At 37.1% G+C, this 20,038-nt stretch overlaps 1 protein-coding gene across 2 annotated transcripts in view; it reads right to left on the minus strand.

Annotated features, from left to right (window-relative positions):
- Positions 1-11,691: 11,691 nt before the first annotated feature.
- Positions 11,692-20,038, minus strand: part of ELOVL7 (ELOVL fatty acid elongase 7) — a 70,493-nt gene continuing 62,146 nt past the window's right edge. For both annotated transcript variants that reach the window (XM_074358717.1, XM_074358716.1), the window contains 2 exons: positions 16,946-17,082; positions 11,692-14,422 (listed from right to left, as the gene is read on the minus strand). In XM_074358717.1, the coding sequence (XP_074214818.1) occupies positions 14,213-14,422; positions 16,946-17,082 (347 nt within the window). In that variant the 3' untranslated portion in view covers positions 11,692-14,212. The remainder of the gene's footprint in view (positions 14,423-16,945; positions 17,083-20,038) is intronic.

Below are 20,038 nucleotides of genomic sequence, written 5' to 3' on the forward strand. Positions count from 1 at the left end.
CTTTGGATATGACTATTCCTGGCCAGGGATGGAAGGAGGGGATGGTAATCCTGGTGGATCCATTATTAAAACATTTTCCAGTTTTGTCTGGATCTGTTATTGAAAACATAGTAAATCAAATAAGAAGTCAGGAGTAATAAAAATTAATGGGCCTTTGGAAGGATCTTAAGACTAGCTCATGACCATTACCAGATCACAGGTTAGACACTGAATGTGCAGAATTCACTACCAAATAAATTAATAATAATGTAGTATGTAGATATTAAAGGACTGGTATTAAAGAATTTTTCTAATCGTAAGAGCACTATTCTAGCTAAAAATTTACCTCTTTATTATGTAAAATTTTGTTTTGTGGGAGGTAGTAATTAGGTTTGTTTATTTATTTATTTAATGGAGGTACTGGGGATTGAACCCAGGACCTCATGCATGCTAAGTAGGCACTCTACTACTGAGCTATAACCTTCCCCACTACGTAAAAATTTAAACATAAGAGTAGAAAGAATAGTATAGCAAATCCATAATGTTAGTAATTAGCAATCAATGGCCAACGCTATTTCATCCACAGTCTCACCCACTCTTTCCCAGCCTAGCTTATACCCCCTTCATGTCATTTCACTGGACAGTTGTAGTTCTGTCTCTTAAACTGGGGGCCCCAAATAAGTCACATGACATGGGCTCAACCGGGACCTGTTACTTAGAGCCAAACCAAACTAAGTCTAGCCAAAATCAACCTAACCAACCCACAGACCCATAGACCCATGAATGGAAAATAAATATTTGTTGTTGTAAACCACAGAAAGTTTTGAGGTTGTTAGTTAAGCAGTATTATTTGCCAAGAGTTACCTGAAACCTGTAACAAAATGTTAACAGTGGATCTCTTTGGATGGCAGGAATATGGTAGATTTTTCATTTTCCAACTCTACTTTTTGTGTTTTCCACATTTTTACTTTTAACCTATACTATCTTTTAAATTAGAGGGAGAAAACGAACATATTTGAAAAGAAGAATTAGGAGAGAAAACAAAAACAATAGAAATAATGAAGTTGTTTCTTCTTCCTAACTTTATACTTAAACTGGAATAAAATTGTTTCTCTTCTGCAGTGCATTTAAGGTTACAATCAACTAAGCATTGAAAGTTTCATATTGTAAGCATTGTAAAAAAAAATATGACTTCTTAACAACAAAATCATTATGGGCTTGTGTTGGTGCTCTTCTCCTGGAAGGCCTCCCTAATGAACACAGATGCACAGAACTTCTTTCCTCCACGGCCTCTAAACACATGAACCAAACACTTCTACCTTATTCTAACAAACCTTTCCCTTTTTTTAATTATAAAAATAAGGGAAGGAGAAACTAAAGAATCAATATGTTATTCAATTACCAACTAATTAGGGGGAAAGAATTGAAATGTAGCTCTTGCAATATTGAAGCACCCCACCATCTGTCTGTTAATAAGCCATGGTAATACTCTGCCCCATTTTCTTATTTTATGTATCAGTATAAAAAGTTATTTATCAATACAGTCCATGTCTTTTTCCATATATTATCCCAGATTGTCTTCGACTGTAAAAAAGCTGTGTCTTTTATGTGTTTGCCAACTGGATATGTACTGCCATTAAAACACAGCTCCAACAAGGGCACATTTGAAAAAATTAGTGTCAGAAAACATACCGTAATCTGATGTTACTGAAATGTTTTACACTAGCAGCTTTTATTCTTCCATTTTACAATCTCTGTGTCAGAGACATGACTTTTTATTAAAAGTTCAGAGCAAAGTAGCTAGAAATACTTAAATGTATCTATATTGTTTATTTGATAACAAATGTCTGAAGTTTTCTTTCTGCCTAGAGAAAAATGGATTTTGTTTATTTTACCTGTCAAACTGAACAAAAAGAAAACATTGGGTAGATAGTTACTATATGATGTCAAACAAAGGGAATCAGCTTCCTTTCAAGAATTGTTTTTTTTTTAAAAACTTATAACTGGATAGTATGAATTAAATTACTTACACTAATGGCTTAAAAAACAAAATGCTTTACACATACCACACCACCACCCATCATCACCACCACCATCACCACCACCATCACCATCAGTATCACCCAGCACCATCACTACCACCACCATCACCACCACAATCACCCAGCACCACCACTACCACTATCACCACCACCATCACCACTATCACCACCACCATCAAGAAGAAACAGATGCTCCCTTCCCTCTTATAGCCAGGGACAAGAAATTAGATACTACTCCTTTAAATTAACTCTTTGTTTGATTCAACTAGGACAAAATATACGGCACATTCATACAAAAGCGCCCTCCAGTGAAAGAAGTAAATAATGACAAAGGTAATGTATTTTAAATGAGGAATTGCCATGCTAGGCTGCTTTGCCTGTAGGTATAAAACTGATTTATATTCTTACAAATCACAGTCTTAAAACTTCTCTCTTGGCAACTGTGATTACTCTTACGATGCGTAGGGGAATTGTGAAAAGCATTTATCTTGATTCACTTCACAAAATGGTACCAGGAAGAAAGCTGGAAAGTGATGGAGCACACAGGTGGGGAAAATATATGGATAAATACCATAATGTAAGCAATCAGTCCACAGGACACCACAGGGCTATCAACAAATGAAAACCAGAGGAAACTACATTGATCTGTGAATCACTAGTCAGGTTTGATTGCTGATTCAAAGACCTCCCAGATGTGCGTTGGGCAGTTTATTTCAATAATATGGATATCTAGTCCTCTGTGTGAAGACTAGATGTCATTTTACCTCTGTGTGCCAGGTAGGACTCTTAGCCCCCAAACTCACAACTCTAAGAAATAGAGCCTCTTCTGTTTTTCATAGTCCAACTTGATTTCTAACCTGACCTTTATTCTTACTTGTTTGGTCCCATTTAACAGATAAAAATATACCCTCAGTTCTTTCCACGGTTTTCTCAAGGTCTGGGAAGGAGTGGGTGAGGGAGCATGACTTTTGTCTCCTTACCTAAGAGATGACACTTGTGATGCTCACTGACCTTCCCTCCCTCTCCCCATAGATACAACAGCTCCTTTCTACATTAGGACCAGCCTCAAGGCCCAGAAATCTTTACTAGGCTCTTTCTGAACCTATCTAACCAAATGCCCCCTGAAGCCGTTTCTCTCCAGAGACACTATCAAAGGAAGGTGAAAGTCCCCTCTGCTCTCAGAAGGCAAAGAGATCTCTCAACCTCTTCAGAGCCATTTCCTCCCTGTCCCTAGAAAATTAAAATACTGCCACTTCCCTAAGGATTACTAAACCTAGGATGATTTTCAGGGGAATATGTTGCACATATACAGTGTATTTATTTAACATCGCAGTAGAGGTTTGGGCAAACACATTAATGTTTCTGCAGTAAAATATATGAATATTGACCCTATGTGGATGAATAAAGGGATAGTCTCTCAATGCCCAAGTCAGGTTTGGCCACCAGATACACGTGCTGCAAACTTAAAACTTTGGGTTTCATAATCACAGGAAAAGATTGTGGCTCTGCAGTTGAATTTGAGCAAATTAGATATAAGTATGATGTAACTCCACTACAGTGCAATAGAAAGTCAAAAGAGGAAGGTGCTGCTAAGGGCTCATAAGATTTATAGAGATTTCACGAGGATAAAGCACTTGAACAAAGGCTGGATAACGTGTGGAAATTTGCAAAGATCAGAAAATAAAAGGCATCCCATGTGAGGAATAAAAAGAACTTAACTATACTAAATATCATCTGACATGAGGAAACTGCAAACTATAGCAATACTGAGATGATACTATATATCTATTAGAATGTCTAAAATCCAGAAATCTGAAAATATCAAATTCTGGTGAGAATGTGGAGCAACAGGAAACTCTCCTTCCTTGCTGGTGGAAATGCAAAGTGGTACAGTCACTTTGGAAGACATTTTGGCAGTTTTAAAAAAGCTACACATAGTCTTACCATACAGTTGTGCTTCCAGGTATTTATCTATCTGATTTGAAAGCCTATGTCCTCACAAAAACCAGCATGTCAATGTTTATAGCAGTTTTATTCATAATCCTCCCACACTGGAAGCAACCAAGATGTCCTTCAATAGGTGAATGAGTAAAGAACTTTGGTACATCCAGACAATGGATTATTATTGAGCAATAAAAAGGAATGAGCTATTAAACCACACAAAGACACAGAGTATCCTAAATGCATCTTTCTAAATGAAACTATCTAATCTAAAAAGGCTACACACTGCATAATTCCATTTATATGACATTCTGGAAAAAGCAAAACTATAGAGATAGTAAATAGATCAGTTGAAGCCAGGGGTTCAGGATGGGGAAGGGTTGAACCACTGAAACACAGAGGATTTTTTAGGGCAGTGAAACTATCCTGTGTGGGAGTGTAATGATGGATATATGACATCACACGTTTGGCAAAACTCAAAGAGCTTTTAAAGCACAAAAAGTTAAGCTTAAAGGATGCAAATTAAAAAAAAATTTTCAGCAGTGGCGAGGGTCCCAGGATGGAAGGTAGAATGTGACAAAACAGTCTAACTGCATTACAAATACGTGAAACAACCTCGTTGAAGACAATGAAGGGGGAAGGTGCTGGCCTAAGTAGTTGTGGAAATGGGTGGAGTCTGTAAATGAAAAACAAAAGCAACACTAGTTGACCAAGTGGGATGTGGGTTAACAGTTCTGAAACTACTATTCATGTGTATGAGAATTGAACTGCTAAGTAAATAGACGGCAGATGCCGGGGCCAGGTTTCTCATGGAGTTAAAGATAAGCAAGGGGCAAAGGCTAAAATGATCCATTTACTAATGGATTAAAATTGAATAAATCAACGTGAACTTATGTTTATCTTAATATAGCGGCAGATGGTTACACATAGAAACATTGATAGACGTATGCATATATACTGGATAGTATACAAACATATACTTCCTTGCTCTGCCAGCTGAGAAGGCCTATATCCAATAACACCCCAGTGGCAATGAGCACACCTAGCGCCAGCTTTTGGTCTCTAACACCATTCTCCAGTCAAATCCTCTTGGAGAATTCATTGATTCTAGGGCTGAATATGAAGATGAGTCTGGAGCATCTTGCAGTGCCAAAAAGTCAGTAAGTTGAGACATGTCAGAGTGACACAGAGGCCCTCTGGAAGAGCTCCCAATGACAGAAGTTGGAAGAATTTGAGCAGCAAAATGAATGAGGTGGTATTAGATTTTAACTCAACATATAAAATAGATATTCATGAGTCCATACTAGTATACATAAATGAGAAAATGAATAAATGAGAGAGAATAGGCAACTTACCCAAGCAGAAGAATTCCAAATAATTTACGTAGATAACTTTGCCCCCAAGGGGGTATCCTTACGTGTGACTGTATGTAGTGACTCCCTTCCAAAGAATAAAGTATAAAAGGAAAAAAAAAGAGTAACATTATCTCAACCAGGTGATCAGGGTTAATATCAGCAGAGAAAAGTCACATTGACAGCACATACCCTTGATTTGCTGTAACAATGATACTTTACCTCTATTGTCTTCCTCCTGAAAACTAATAACCCACCTAATCATGGGAAAACCATCAGACAAATTCTAATTGAGGGACCTTCTACAAACCTGATCAGTACTCTTCAAAACAGTCAAAGTCATCAAAGAAAGTCTGAGATACTATCACAGCCAAGAGGAGCCTAGGGAGACATGGCAACTAAATGTAGTGGTATCTTGGATGGGATCCTGGAACAGAAAAGAACATTAGGCAAAAACTAAGGAAAGCTGTCTGAATAAAGTATGGACTTTAGTTAATAATAATGTGTCAATATTGGCTCATTAATTATAACAAATGTACCATACTTATATAAGATGTTAATAATAGGGAAAACTGGGTATGCATTTATGGCGCTCTCTGTACTCACTTGGTAAATCTAAAACTGTTCAAAAGTAAAGTTTATTTTTAAAAAGCACATCCCAGCCTTTGAGGCTTGTGTTACTTTGCATTTCTCATTATTGTCATCTACTGTCTTCTTGGCCACACACCCCTATTCAGAGCACTCTCTCACCTGGCTAGTCTTCATTCCAAGATTCTTCATCACCTTAAGGATCTTCAACATTTACGGGGACAACCCCGCAAATCCAACACCATGCCTAACACTTCCTCAACATGTTTAATTCTAATGACCATAGTGCAATTTCTACATCAGCCTCTCGCTTCCAGAGCCATACAGTGCTATATCCATAGTTTGAATTTCTGACCACAGCCTATACCCTCTAATATCCCCATTCACCTCCTTCTTCCATAGTCATAGAATCCCTGGTTTTAGCTTAATACAGAGTGACCTAAAACAAAGACTACACTTCCCAGATTACTTTCTGCTACATGTGGCCCATATGACTAAATTCTGGCCAATGATGTATCACTTTTGTTATGTATCCTTAATGGACAGATCAAGTCCTTGTCTTGTCCTCTTCCTCCTTCATGCTTGTTGAAACATGTATGCAATGGCTGGAGTTCCAACACCCATTTTGGATCATGAGGTAACTATGGGAATGGAAGTGATATATGGCAGAGGTACAAGATAGAAAGTTCCTAGGTCTTAATACTAAAGTGTAACCAACCCAGGTCTGACTGCATCTCTCTGGAACTTTACATGAGAAAGAATTTCAGTCCTGTTTAAATAACTTATTTTGGGTTTTCATCATTCCTAGTTGAACTTACAAATCAGTTCACTCCCTGATTCCATCAACCCCTCACTATACCAGCAGTATAGCAAAATGGTTAAAGAGTAAGAGGTTTGACATTAGAGAGATTTGATTCAATATCTACCTCTACCACCTAATAACTGCCTAATCTCGGGCAATTTACCTAAATGCTATAAGCATTAATTTCCTTATCTATACCTTCCTCATTGTACCTACCTTATGGGATGTTGTGAGGATTTTACTGCATGAGATATATAAGGAATTTAGTAAGCATTACTGTCCTTTGAGAGTCTTGATTTCAGCTCCCATAATGCATCACTTCACCCATTCTAACTGGCATCCTCATTCTCAGCATCCTCGTTTCCTTGTCCTGCTGCTTTGTCTTTCTTGCAAATCCCCACCTTGGTCAATGCAAGTCTTTTCCATGCCCACACAATCATGGATGAACACAATTATGCACATAGGGACCATTACAAATGTATGGTCTCCAGCCTCAGTAGGACCCTGCTGGAGGCTGGGAAATATTTGAAATCTGTGTCTGTCCCTGGGCACATCCATTCCCCCTGTGTTTATGCAACTTTTCACTCTTCTCCTCAAGCCATCCCTAGAGTAAATAAACATGCTTATGCTGCTGCTTCTTTAAAAGAAAAAAAAAATTTTCCCTCAGTCCCATTATTTCTTTACCTAGTACCCTTAATCCTTCTCTTCTCGTCCCAGCTCCTTAAAAGAATAGTCATCACACTACTGCCTAAGGGAAAGGAGCAGATTTGTTGGAGGGATGACCATCAAAATCAGCATGTTCAAAACCTGCACACCATGTGTTCCTCCCTCCTGCTTCCCAGTCAGTCCTGGTCCCCAGCCTGCACCCCTGACTGTGAAACACTGCGTCCACCTTACACATTTCCCTCAAGCTCATGCCAGGATGTTCCTTTCCTTTTCTCACCTGGAATTATCTGTTGGGCACACTCTGTCTTCATTTTTTGCCTGACAAACAGGCCCTCATGTCTCATGAGTCAGCTGGTATTACCTCTTCTTTCAAGCTTTTGTGAAGTCCTGCCCTCTGCCAGGGAAACTATTTTTCCTTTGTATCCCTGCAGTATGCAGATTAAAAATCACCGTTTTAACAGCTGGAACACTTGACTTGTTTACATGTTTGTCTCCGTCCATCGAAGTGTAAATTTCTGTGGGGATTGCTATGATTTGACTTGTTTTTTATACTCGGGGTCCAGCACAGAATCTGGGACATAGTAGGTGTTTAACAAACTGTTGTTTAATGAATGACTAAATCAGTAAAAGAATGAGCAGAGGAACAGAACCTGTAACAATAGCAAATACCTATATGGTGCTTCACGAATTCATTCAACACGTATTTACTGAGCTCCCGCAATATGCCAGCCATTGTTCAGGCAACAGCAGTGAACAAAACAGACAAAATGTATACCCCTGAGAAGGTTACTTTCTAATGAGAAACATAATAAATAAACAATATAAACAATAAACAACATAAAGAATAACTAAGTACATTGTATAGCATGTTAGAAGGTAGTAAGAGCTGTATGGAAAAAAGAAAGAGCAAAGCAAAGAGAGGAAAAGGTTGCAGTAGTGAAGGGGGTGGACAGGGTTGTTCTCATTATGAAAGTGAGATCTGAGCAAAGACTGGAGGGAAATGAGGGGTTTAGATAAGCAGTTACTTGGGGAAGAGCCCCACCCAGGCAGAGGCAAAAGCTAAACCATGGGGCCTAAGATGGGCATGTGCTTTGCATGGTCCAATGAACACAACACAAGGAGGCCAGTGTGGCTGGGGCAGAGGAAGCCACATGGGGAGTCTTAGGAGATGAGGACAGAGGGGCAATGGCAGGTGGAGACAGGCCATGGGAGGCTTTGGAGATTATGATAGAGATTCTGGCTTTTTCTCTGGGTGAAGTCACATGCCATTGGTGGGTTTTGAGTCAAAATGTGATGTGATCAACTTGTGTTAAGAGATGACTTTGGGTACTACATAGACAATGCCTTGTAGGAGGCAAGGGCAGAAACAGGGAGTCCTATAGAAAGTGATTCCAGAAATCCAGGCTGACATGAGGGCCCAGAAGTGGTCAGATTCCGGTGATACTTTCAGAGGAAGACTTTGATGTTGAGTGAGAGAGAGGAGTTGGGGATGAGTCGATGGTTTGGGGCCTGAACTGGAAGGAAGGTGCTGCCCTAAAAGACTTCCCTGTATTAAGTCATCAAATCTCTACACTAAACTGAGGAGGGATGTAGTGCCATTGTTCCCACTTTCAGTGGGGACATTAAGACTCAGAGAGGTTGTCCGGGTCATCCAGCTCATAAGTGACAGAGCCAGGACCCAACCAGGCTGGCTGGTTCCGGAGTCGGTGCTGTCAACCACTGCACCAAGCTTCCCTCCATTAGAGCAGCGTCGTGGATAAAAGGTTCTTAACATTAGGTAAAAATGTGAGAAGACCAAGAATAATTCTCTAAGCTGGGCCAAAACTATTTGGCCTTGAAGTAGAATGTTTGGCACAAGAAAAATAAGAAAGGAGCGGATTCATGGGCAAGATAACACAAAGGAGGCACGGGACATGCTGACAAGGATTCGTGCAGCTTTTAAGAGAGAAGGCAGCAGATCCGAGCCCCCGGCTTTCACGATCTGGTAGTCAAATGCTTACATCATGCCTCTTGAAATTATAAGTACTGAGTACATAACGTCCCCTGGGCACTGGAAGCCAATACTATCTTGCACTAAGTCTTTTCTCTTTAGCAATCAGACTCTCACCTAAATTAACTGAATCCTATTGGCTTTACCTGCTGACACAAGGTACGGCGATATTTTCAAAATGCTACAGCTTGACTCTAGGTACAAATACTCTTTAAGGGTGTTGCAGTTTGTAAAGATGATGGGTTATATGTGCATGTACTGCCTGAACCAGTCCCAGCTGTCAGTGAAAGCCATGGCCACACTCAGCTAGCCGCATAAAAATAAGAGTCCTCTGGCCCTCTCTCTGGGGCAGCCTGGTATAACAGGATGTGGTGAGCCTGTTCCATTGTGATTGCACCTGCTGCAAACGTCTACAGGAGCTTTTGTCCCCACCCCCTTCCCAATCAACACATACCTTACTCCATGTAAAGTAGAAAGAAACAGCCCTTTCTCTCTCTCTTGGACTAGGGAGCCACCTTCTTTTCCACCCTACTCCAATCTGGTGTCTGTATTCTCTGTGCTTATGTTATTTCACATTTTAACCAGTTACTACAAAAGGCTTTTAAATACGTTACCTCATTTAAGCCATACAACAATCCAGCAAGGAGAACTTGTACTCTTACTCTCATTTTATAGATGAAGAAACCAACTCTGAGAAGTTACCTGGCTTGTCCAAGGTCACCTGGCATCTAATATCCATGCCTCACTGCTTCAGATTCAGCCTCCTTTCCATGCCCCCCTCTCCCCCTACACACCCCAGCACACTGCTTCTCTGAATCCTGCAACACATCTCATCCTTGGTCAATCAGTAGCCAGATTGGACCCTTCCATCAGAAGCTCTCGCACATCAGCCTCTTTCTTTCCAGTCAGTCACACACTCTGGCTCCCTTCACCTCACTAATTAACTCATTTATCTCTGCCTTTAGGGTCTCATGCCCCCATCCCACCCCACCCCACCAGGTGACTCTTCTTCAGGTACCACTTTGGTCATACCTCTCCTCTCCCCCAAACCTTTGAATGCTCCCATTTGCCTGGGGAATCAAGGCTGGATGCAGCAGCAGCACGTCCCCTTGTTAGAGCCCTCCTCCCTTCCTGGTCTCATCTCTCTGTATCACCCACAGGATGCCTCACTTTCATTTGGTCTGTTGGCCATTCTCTAAACACTCCTAAAGCAAGGCTTCCTCTGGGCTTCAATTTATTATTTATTTCCACTTAGACCACTTGCCCACTAATCCATCACCCACTTTGATATTCTGTGTATCTTAAACACATGACTCAAATTTAAATGCCTTCACAGCAACACAGATGGACCTAGAGATTATCATACTAAGTAAGCCAGAAAGAGAAAGAAAAATACTATATGATATCACTTATACGTGGAATCTAAAAAAAAAAAAAAGACACAAATGAACTTATTTACAAAACAGGAACAGACTCACAAAACAAACTTATGGTTACTGGGGGAAAGGGAGTGCAGAGGGATAAACTTGGGCGTTCAGGATTTGCAGATACTAACTACTATATATAAGATAGATAAGCAGCAAGTTCCCGCTATACAGCACAGGAAACTATATTCAACATCTTATAATAACCTATAATGAAAAAGAGTATGTGTGTGTGTGTGTATATATATATATATATACACACACACACATATATATTTCTTTTCATATATATAAATTATATTCCTTGTCATGTATATAAGCTATATTCATATATATAAACTATATTCAATATTCAATATAGTTTATATATAAAAGTTATATATAATATATGTAACTATATTTATAGTTACATACATTATATATATTAACTATATTCAATATCTTGTGATAACCTATAATGAAAAAGAATATGAAAAGGTATACGTGTGTGTATATAGGTGTGTGTGTATGTGTGTATATATATATAACTGAATTACTATGCTGTACACCAGAAACAAACACAACGTTGTAAATCGACTATACTTCAATTAAACACAAAAAACAAAAAAATTTAAATGCCTTCATGAAGCCTTCCTTGCTTGCTAAGTGCCAGGACTTTCACTTATATGGTATCTATCACTTACTGTCCCAGTAACATAATCGCCTTTGCCAGTCTGGGAGCTCCAACCTGCGGGATGTCCCAACTGGATGGTAGGTATCTTTGTACTTTGTATCACACAAGCTCTGAACATAGCAGTTGTACAACAAATGTATAACATGCTTTGGTTAAATGAGTATTCAGATTAAAAACCACCTATCTATGCAAACATATGCAGTTAGATTCCAAAATGAAGGACTCACACACATATACATGTAACACCACAAATTTATTATAACACACAACAACCAAACCCAAACTTTGACAGTATCTACAGAGTTTCCCACTGTCTTAAAAACTTAACAGAAAAAAGGGATATTGAAGAAATATAACCTCACAATCTTACAATTTATGGCACAATGCAGTCTGCTCAGTTAAAAATTCTACTCAATTTAAGACTGTAAATTGGAAATGCCCCATAGATACTTAAAATTTTATTTTTATATTTATTTATAATATACATGTAAGTTCCAAAGGATTTATAGAACTTTATGTCATAAACCAGGTTTTATAGCTGGGCTTTTATTTGTTAGGTAAGCAAACTCAAAGGCAACGAGGTCCTGAAAAGTGGATGAATCCCCAGCAGAAACTCCTTTAACAACACAATGCCTATCCAGTCCTACACCAAGTGATACCCATCCTGATCTGCTGATGTTCGTAGGGAGTTACTTCTACCAGCTGTGATCTCTTTTCGTGTAGCGCTCTAGCTCTCCACCTCCAGTCACAGAATGTAGAATGCGGCTGTACCACGTGTTGCTGCTAGTTCAGAGGCACCTCAAACATTTTAAAGACTATGAGAAGAGGTTGTTCAGCATAGGTCAGAAAGTATGCAAGAAAAGAAATCAAACTCTCCTGTTTCATCTTCTTTTATTTTTGCTTCCTTTTGGTTTTTGCCCAAAAAGTCTCTGGGTCTTTGGCAATTGTACGTATGTGTGATAGCATTCGCCTTACCTCCCCGTATTACTACAGGTTGGATCCAAAGAGCCAAAACAGGAAAACACTGAGGGAACCCTGAGATCTCAGAGAGAAAATTAGAACTTCTCTTTCTTTTATCTTTGCTTTCATGTTCTTTTTTATTTATTTAAAAAAATGAAATTCTCCCCATTTATCAACCCTTATCTTCTCACACTGTAAGCAAGTGAAATCACTAAAGGTCACTTAATGGCAAATAACCTTATGAATTTGGTGAGTGTGAAGAGAAAAGGCCGTGGTAGAGACTAATGGATTAGGAGGGAGACACCTAACACTGGGAGTTTACAGTTAGTACAATTAAGTATCACTGTGTGTTACACAGTAACTGGGGTACTAATTGCTTAAAGTTATACAAGTATAAGGAGTCCTTCAAAATCAAGAATAAATATAACAAGAAAAAAAGGCAATGAGGAAAAATTCAGGAACATCAATATTGCTGCTTCTTGGGCAAAACTCTACTGATGAGTAGTTGGGTTCTCCAACAAGAAAACATGAGAAGAGAATTTCAGAAAATAGCCAATTATAAAGAAATGAAAGCTACACAAATGAATGTCCATCTTTCGTTATATACTTTATAAGTTTGAAAAAAAGATATGCAGGCTGCTAATTAATTCCTAATTCTGGAAGATATTTTTTCAAGCAGTGAATCTGTAATAATTATTATGTAGTCTCTCACACTCTCTTTCTTTATGAGAGAGATCCCTGTAACTAAATCTCCCTTGGATAATCTCTGTGCCACCACGTGCCTCCAGTTACTTCACAAGCCACTCTCATCCATCTCTGGAAACTGTGTATAACGAATACTGAGTGGTCTAAAAACCATTTAATGTGTGCTAATGATATGAACATTTATACATCCAATCAATGTATATTTAACCAAGATAATCCTTTAAACCATGACAATACGAGAAAGTGACATTACAATACTACAGACAACAGATTTTTTTCCACTGAACCATGGAATACTGTTTCCACTGACAAATTCATCTCTTTACAGAAATACACGAAGTTTACTGTAAAACAGGAATAGCAACGTGTTTGTTAAGCCATCAGAACAATCCATCGTTTTCAAAATATTAACTTAACCTTAGTTTCAAGTGCACCCATGTACTAACCTAAAGGATCATTACTTTTAAAGTTTACCCAACAAAAGTGTTGTGAAGAAGTCTTACAAGCAGAACTGGTGCCAGCCTACCCAAGAGATCCAGCACAAATTATTGTTAGTGATTTTAAATGATAACTGATCAAAACTTCACTAACGTTCATCCACATTAGCTCTTTAGAATGGGAATTTAACTCTAGAGTAAATATGGTGTTTTCTGAATATAGTCAACAAGCAACAAAGCCAGAGTCCACAGTTAGAGGTTTCCAGACCTAGCAGAAGGAATCTATTGTACGGAATGGACATTTGTCCATGCTCAAAATATCTAATGATATTTTTCATCTATACTGGACTTCTTTGAAGACTACTGTACTGTTTCATATCCTTCTTTCATTCTAAAAAAAATGTATTAAATAAAACTTTTAGATTAGGTTTAAAAGCATCTGAAAAACTGGCTGCTTCAGGCTCTAATTATCAGAAGACTTTACTATCTGGGAGCTTTGGGCTCTCAAATATCAGAAACCCCAATAACTTATCATAAAAATACAAGATCTTGAGTTTGAAAAATATATAAAATGCACTGCACATGGAAATATCTCGATTGTCAAGGAAGACAAGATATCAGTCTAATTCATAGACTTACGTTGTGCTTGAATTTCAGTGATCTTTGTTTTTGCAGATTCCATTTTTCACGGTTTTGGGTAGCCTCTGACCTTTGGTGTAAGCACGGTACCAAAAATGGAGAAAGAGCAGCAGAAAGATGCACCCGTAACTCATAATGACGTATAGAAAGACGGGAAACTGGTAGTTGCAATCCTCCATGAAAAAGAACTGGCCTATGTGGATGGTGATAATAACGAACTGGACCTAACAGATGAAAGAATGAAAAGTATTGTTCAGAGATGAAGAGTCACAATGGAGCAATTATTTAATGCATTCTTTGCCTGCTTATGTTTAAACACTCTCCAGCCACATCTAGCCTACTGTTGGACAGGGAATTTAATCTTTCAGTCTAGCCTCCATGGGAGTGATAGTGGGTGGAACACTGTCAAAAATGCAGATGGGAATTTGAGACTAGTATTCAGTCCCAACAAAGTGCACAGCTCCAGGGGGTGCTATGTAAATGTCCCTGAGCAGAGCAGCGCTGCAGCTCTTTCCAACTCAGAAAACCATCAGTTTCTGACTTGAGTTTTTGACTGATGAAATGCACACACCCCTTTATGGCCTAATTTTCTAGGACAGTTTTGATTTCAAACATTCTATCCTGTTGATAGACCAGATATTCTATTTGGGGAGAAATAAAAACATTTTAATTAGAGACCCGTTAATTTTGTAGGAGCCAAAGCATCTCTGAGTCCTCATATCTGCCACCTATTCTAGATAAAAATATGTCACAGACAAAATTATGTCCCATCTGCCAACTGCAGCAGAGAATCTGCAAGGGGTGAGTGAGCATTGGTGACCCTCCTAGCGATGCCCAAGGGCTGTGTGATCCAGAATGTTCTACACAGTCTTAAGAGGGACACGTTCTGGGCTCATGTCCAGATTTTCTGGACATCTTTTTTCTCATAATTAAAAGGCAATGTGTTCTGTAGAAACTTTAGAAAAGTAAAAATCTATACCTAAAAATAAATTACAATTACCCACAATCCATTCTGTTATAACCATAGTTAAGATTTTCACCTAGTTTCTATTATCATCATCATCAGCTTTCCTTGCATTATCTTAAGGCATGTTTAGGACATTCCTGTGCAGTGACTACAACTATTCCTCTCATTTTTGCAGATGAGGAAATCTTAGGAAACCTAAGCAATATCTTCAACATTCTCTGCAGGTATGTTTGTGTACAATCAAAATGTTTGAAATAATAATGAACAAACATCTATCCTTTTTTTATGTAAGTATTTTCTCACATTATGAAAAAGTTTTTACAACATTTAAGAATATGTTAAGTGAAAAAAGCATAATACAAAATTCTATATGCAATATAATACAAATCATGCAAAAAGCATACACACATATGCATAGAGGAGAAAATCCAAATGTGAATGAAATAAATCAGCCCTGATTATCCCTCAGTGGCAGAATTATGTTTGCTTTTCTTTCTCTTTGCTTATCTCATTTCACCACAATGAGCATATATTACTTTACAATCACAAAAAAAAATTAAAAAGAAAGGAATTGTGAAATATTTCCATGACTTCATAATATTTTAAAGTAGGAATTTAAATAATTTATTTCACCATTTCCTTATGGTTGATTATTTAGGGTGTTGTCACTTTTGGATACAATAAACAACCCTGCAAGGATATGCTATGATATTGATTTAACATCCTGATACACTAAAACCTCACTCTCTCATCTGGGAGAACACACCATATGAATATGCTGGATTTCATTTAACAAGTTACAGAATTTTAATAGAAATTAAGCTTCAACAGGCTATCTACACCTAAATCCATACTTTCTCTTTAGTATTGCTGGCAGAATATGACACTAATTTATTACAGACTGTAAGTCTGGAAATACGAGAATCATAGAATTCTTATCTTAACAGAAGGCAAAATTTAAAGCAAATCATCATCTCCAACCCATGGTTACTCTTCAAAAAAATTGCATGCCATGTATTTTTAGGATTCATGCTTGGAAAGTATTATTAGCTCTAAATTGAGTGCCTCTGCTCCTTTGAACACTGTTTACTTGAGGACAGTATTTAAACTGATGTTATCAGAAAAAGACACTTAGAGAGAAATCGTAAATAATTTTCATGACTTTGTAATATTCCAAAATAGAAATTAAAATAACATATTTAGCCACTTCTTTATAGTTGGTAGTTTAGGGTGTTTTCAACTCTTTCAGTATATATATGACACTACCACTCTACACCTTTAATCCCCACAGTACTTTTACTATTTGGTACAAAAACAGGCTTATAATTGTTATTACTAGATAGGCAGCCCTACAGGAAGGCTCCTAAGTCCCTCAAAGTTACGTTCCCTCAGGGTCATTTAGCTCTAGAATATGGAATTTCTAACTTCTAATTTAATATTATGCCTGTTGAGGTTTACATAACTTTGAGATTATTTTGACCATAAATATATTTATTTTATATAAATGCATAAAATAGTATAAAATGGTATAAAGAAACACATGCTGGCTTAATTGACTGAGCCTCCTGGTTACTAAATGTGCTTTTATTTCAATAAAGTTCTTGACAAACTTCACATAATACAGAAAAGGTGATGACAGCCTGCCATGTGGGGCCAGACACTTTATATCACTATGTTTTGTAAACCTTGTATTTTATTTAGTTAGTATCCTCATTGATAAGGAAGACAAGTGACTCCAGTTTAGTTTCATATCTGGTTTTAAAGAAAATTCGTTACTCACAAGCTGTAATGATGTCAAATATTTTTTCCACCACAGATATTTCTGGTAGGCTGGTCCCAGCGCACACAGTCCATAGTAGGAATACATAACTACATGTACAGCTGTATTCAGAAAGGCATGGAATGTTCCCAAACCACCTGGAAAAAAAAAAAGGTGGTAAAATGGGGGCACTGCTCCTTAAAATGAGATGTATTTTAATCTAAACTCAGGTTTTAGTATAATTTCTTTAATTTTAGCAGGAAGAAAAATATATATATGAAATATCACTCTTGTTAAACAGCCATCAAATTAGACAGAGCTGGATAATACATTCATTTACTAAAATATAAAATACAAATCTTAAAAAATAAATTTAGCAAGTCTTTGTTCTGTTATAGCTTAACCTTAAGATGATCTTATGATTTAGATTTACTTTAACAAATTGAATTACCTTTTAAATATAATATACTGCTAAATAATAGTAATTAAATTCATTTTAGTGATGATTAACATATCTAAAGCACACGAAGTACGTTAATCTTAAGTGTATAACTTGATGATTATTTCTATATAACCAGACACCTATGTAACCACCACCAAATTCAAGATACAGAACATTTCTGACACTACAATAGGTTCCCATGTGCCCTCTCCAACAATATGCCCCTCCCAATGGAACTTTTATTCTGACTTCCATCATCAACTATTAGTTTTGCTTGTTATAAAACTTCATATAAAGAGAATTACACAAGATGTATTCCTTGTGGCTACCTCCTTTCCATAAACATACTGTGTTTAAGATTCATCTGTCTTGGTGTGTGTGTTAGTAGATTGCTATTTTACTGCTGTGTAGTATTACATGATATGAATGCATAATAACGTATTTGCCCATTCTCCTATTAAAAGACATTTGAGTTGTTTCCAACTGGGATTATTATAAATAAAGCCACAAGAATATTTTTCTACATGTCATTATGTGGAATCAAATTCAATTTTTGCACTCTCCATAATTTTCAATAAATATTTTTAGTGCCACAAAATTTTGGCAGTAAAACCACTGGCTGTTCATCAACTAATGAATTAGTTGACAGTGGAGGAAAAAAAACAAGGCTCTTCCCTAAGATGCACAGTCTAGAAGAATCTTCATTCTTTAGTGTAGCCTCATTCAGCTTAGTAATGTCGACCTGGAATTTAAATTTTTCTCTAAAATATTCTGTTTTCTTTATTCTAGAATTCTTTAATTTTAGAAATAAAGCAAAACCTCACAAATGTGCCTGCTTATGTTAGAGGAAGGACTGAATTCATGAACACTGAGTTATAGAAAGCTTAAAGCAAAATACAAACTTATTACTTTGAATATAGTCTAAGAAGAAATGTCATAAAAACTGCTTCATAGTAGAAATAGTTATTTTTAAAAAACCGTTCATAATTGCAGCAATGCTAGATACTTCTAAATACTACCACTGCTAAAGTACCCCCTTAAAAGAACCTAATTTAAATAATTACTTTTAAGTAGTTTAACTATTCCCCTAAAGTCTCATTTATGCTATACTGCGCTTCATAAACTTGCCTCCCCTGAATAGAGTAAATTCACATTTCAGCTAATCTGTTAATTATCACAAATTTCAAGTCAGAAAAAACTGAATTAATGAAGCTTATTAACAACTTCCCAGCCTATTATTTACATTTGGATTTGTCTTATTTCCCAAAAGAAACTTGAATAAGTAAGTGTGGTGTGAAAACACCTTTTCTAGGGTAATTTAAAAATAGAAAAGTTGTCTATTTCTGATAGTTTAGGAATCAAACTGCTTAACATGGGGACAAGCCAAACACCTCAAGTCCATTGCTGTCTCACAATTACATACACACAGGAAATCTATTTCACGCTTGATAATGAACTACATCAGATAGAGCCTTTCTCACTAAGACACTTCTCCCATTTTTGGTAGAAGAGTTCTATTTTCCACTCAGAAAGTCTCACCATTTAAATATTCTAAAATAAGGTCTTATGAACAGGAATTTAAGAAAGCACTAATGTAGCTAAGAGTGTTTAGTAAGGCTTACTGATCAAAATAAGCTATCAAATAAAATTAACTTACTTATTTTCTCTAGTAATGATACTTATTTCTAATTTTTTCATATTTAAATTTTTTTTAGGGGCGGAGGTAATTAGATTTATTTATTTATTTTAATGGAGGTTCTGGGGATTGAGCCCATGACCCTGTGCATGCTAAGCACGCACTCTACCACTTAGCTATACCCTCCTGCCTTAATAATGAATATTTTCTTAGTTATTTTAATGTTTATTCACAGAACAATCACATTTTAATAAGTAATGCTTTTCATATCTTCTTTGGAAGGATTTTCTAATAAAGTATTTTCTAAGCTTACTTTCTTCTTTATAACAGTTCTGAAAAGCAAACACCTCAGAATGAATTATAATTAGTACCATCACATTTTACTCCTTTGGTTTGGAAAAAATAAAGGAACCACCTGTGTAATTATCACAATTCTCCGTATCTCTGGAAGGGAATACATACATAATTAATATAAAAACCTGCCACAAAAATATTTTCATCATATTCAAAAGAAAATCTGGCTTGCTATTATCCCAGAGAGGAAGACAATAGGCAAACAGGAAATTAAATACCAGATAGAGATCAGCTGTGCTCAAGTTTCTAAAAGGACAGTTTAAACTGGACAGTTTCATTCTAGGAATGAAAGCCAATGCCACACCACACTTCTGGAAATACTCAAGTCTTGTTGTTGTGCTTGTCACTGAACAGACATCAGGTGTACAAGTGTTTACTAGCGTCCACATGAGACTGAATAGAAGTGCCAACTTATGGAACACATGAGAGAGAAGAAAACATAATTTTCTACTATTTGCAATTTCTAAAGCAGAAGGGGGATCAAGATGTAGACAATGAACCCATTGCAAAGTGCTTTATGTCCATGAACATGGTAACACTGAAAACTTGAGGCATAGTATATGTTTAAATGTTCATCACTGAAAACATCGCTTGTTTTTGAAATGGAAGCCAGACTAACAATGTACTCAAAGATAGAAATCAGAAAAATGCTCAACTCTATTCTTCAAACAAAATTTATTTT

The sequence above is a fragment of the Camelus bactrianus genome, chromosome 3, assembly GCF_048773025.1.
Source record: "Camelus bactrianus isolate YW-2024 breed Bactrian camel chromosome 3, ASM4877302v1, whole genome shotgun sequence".
NCBI lineage: Eukaryota > Metazoa > Chordata > Mammalia > Artiodactyla > Camelidae > Camelus > Camelus bactrianus.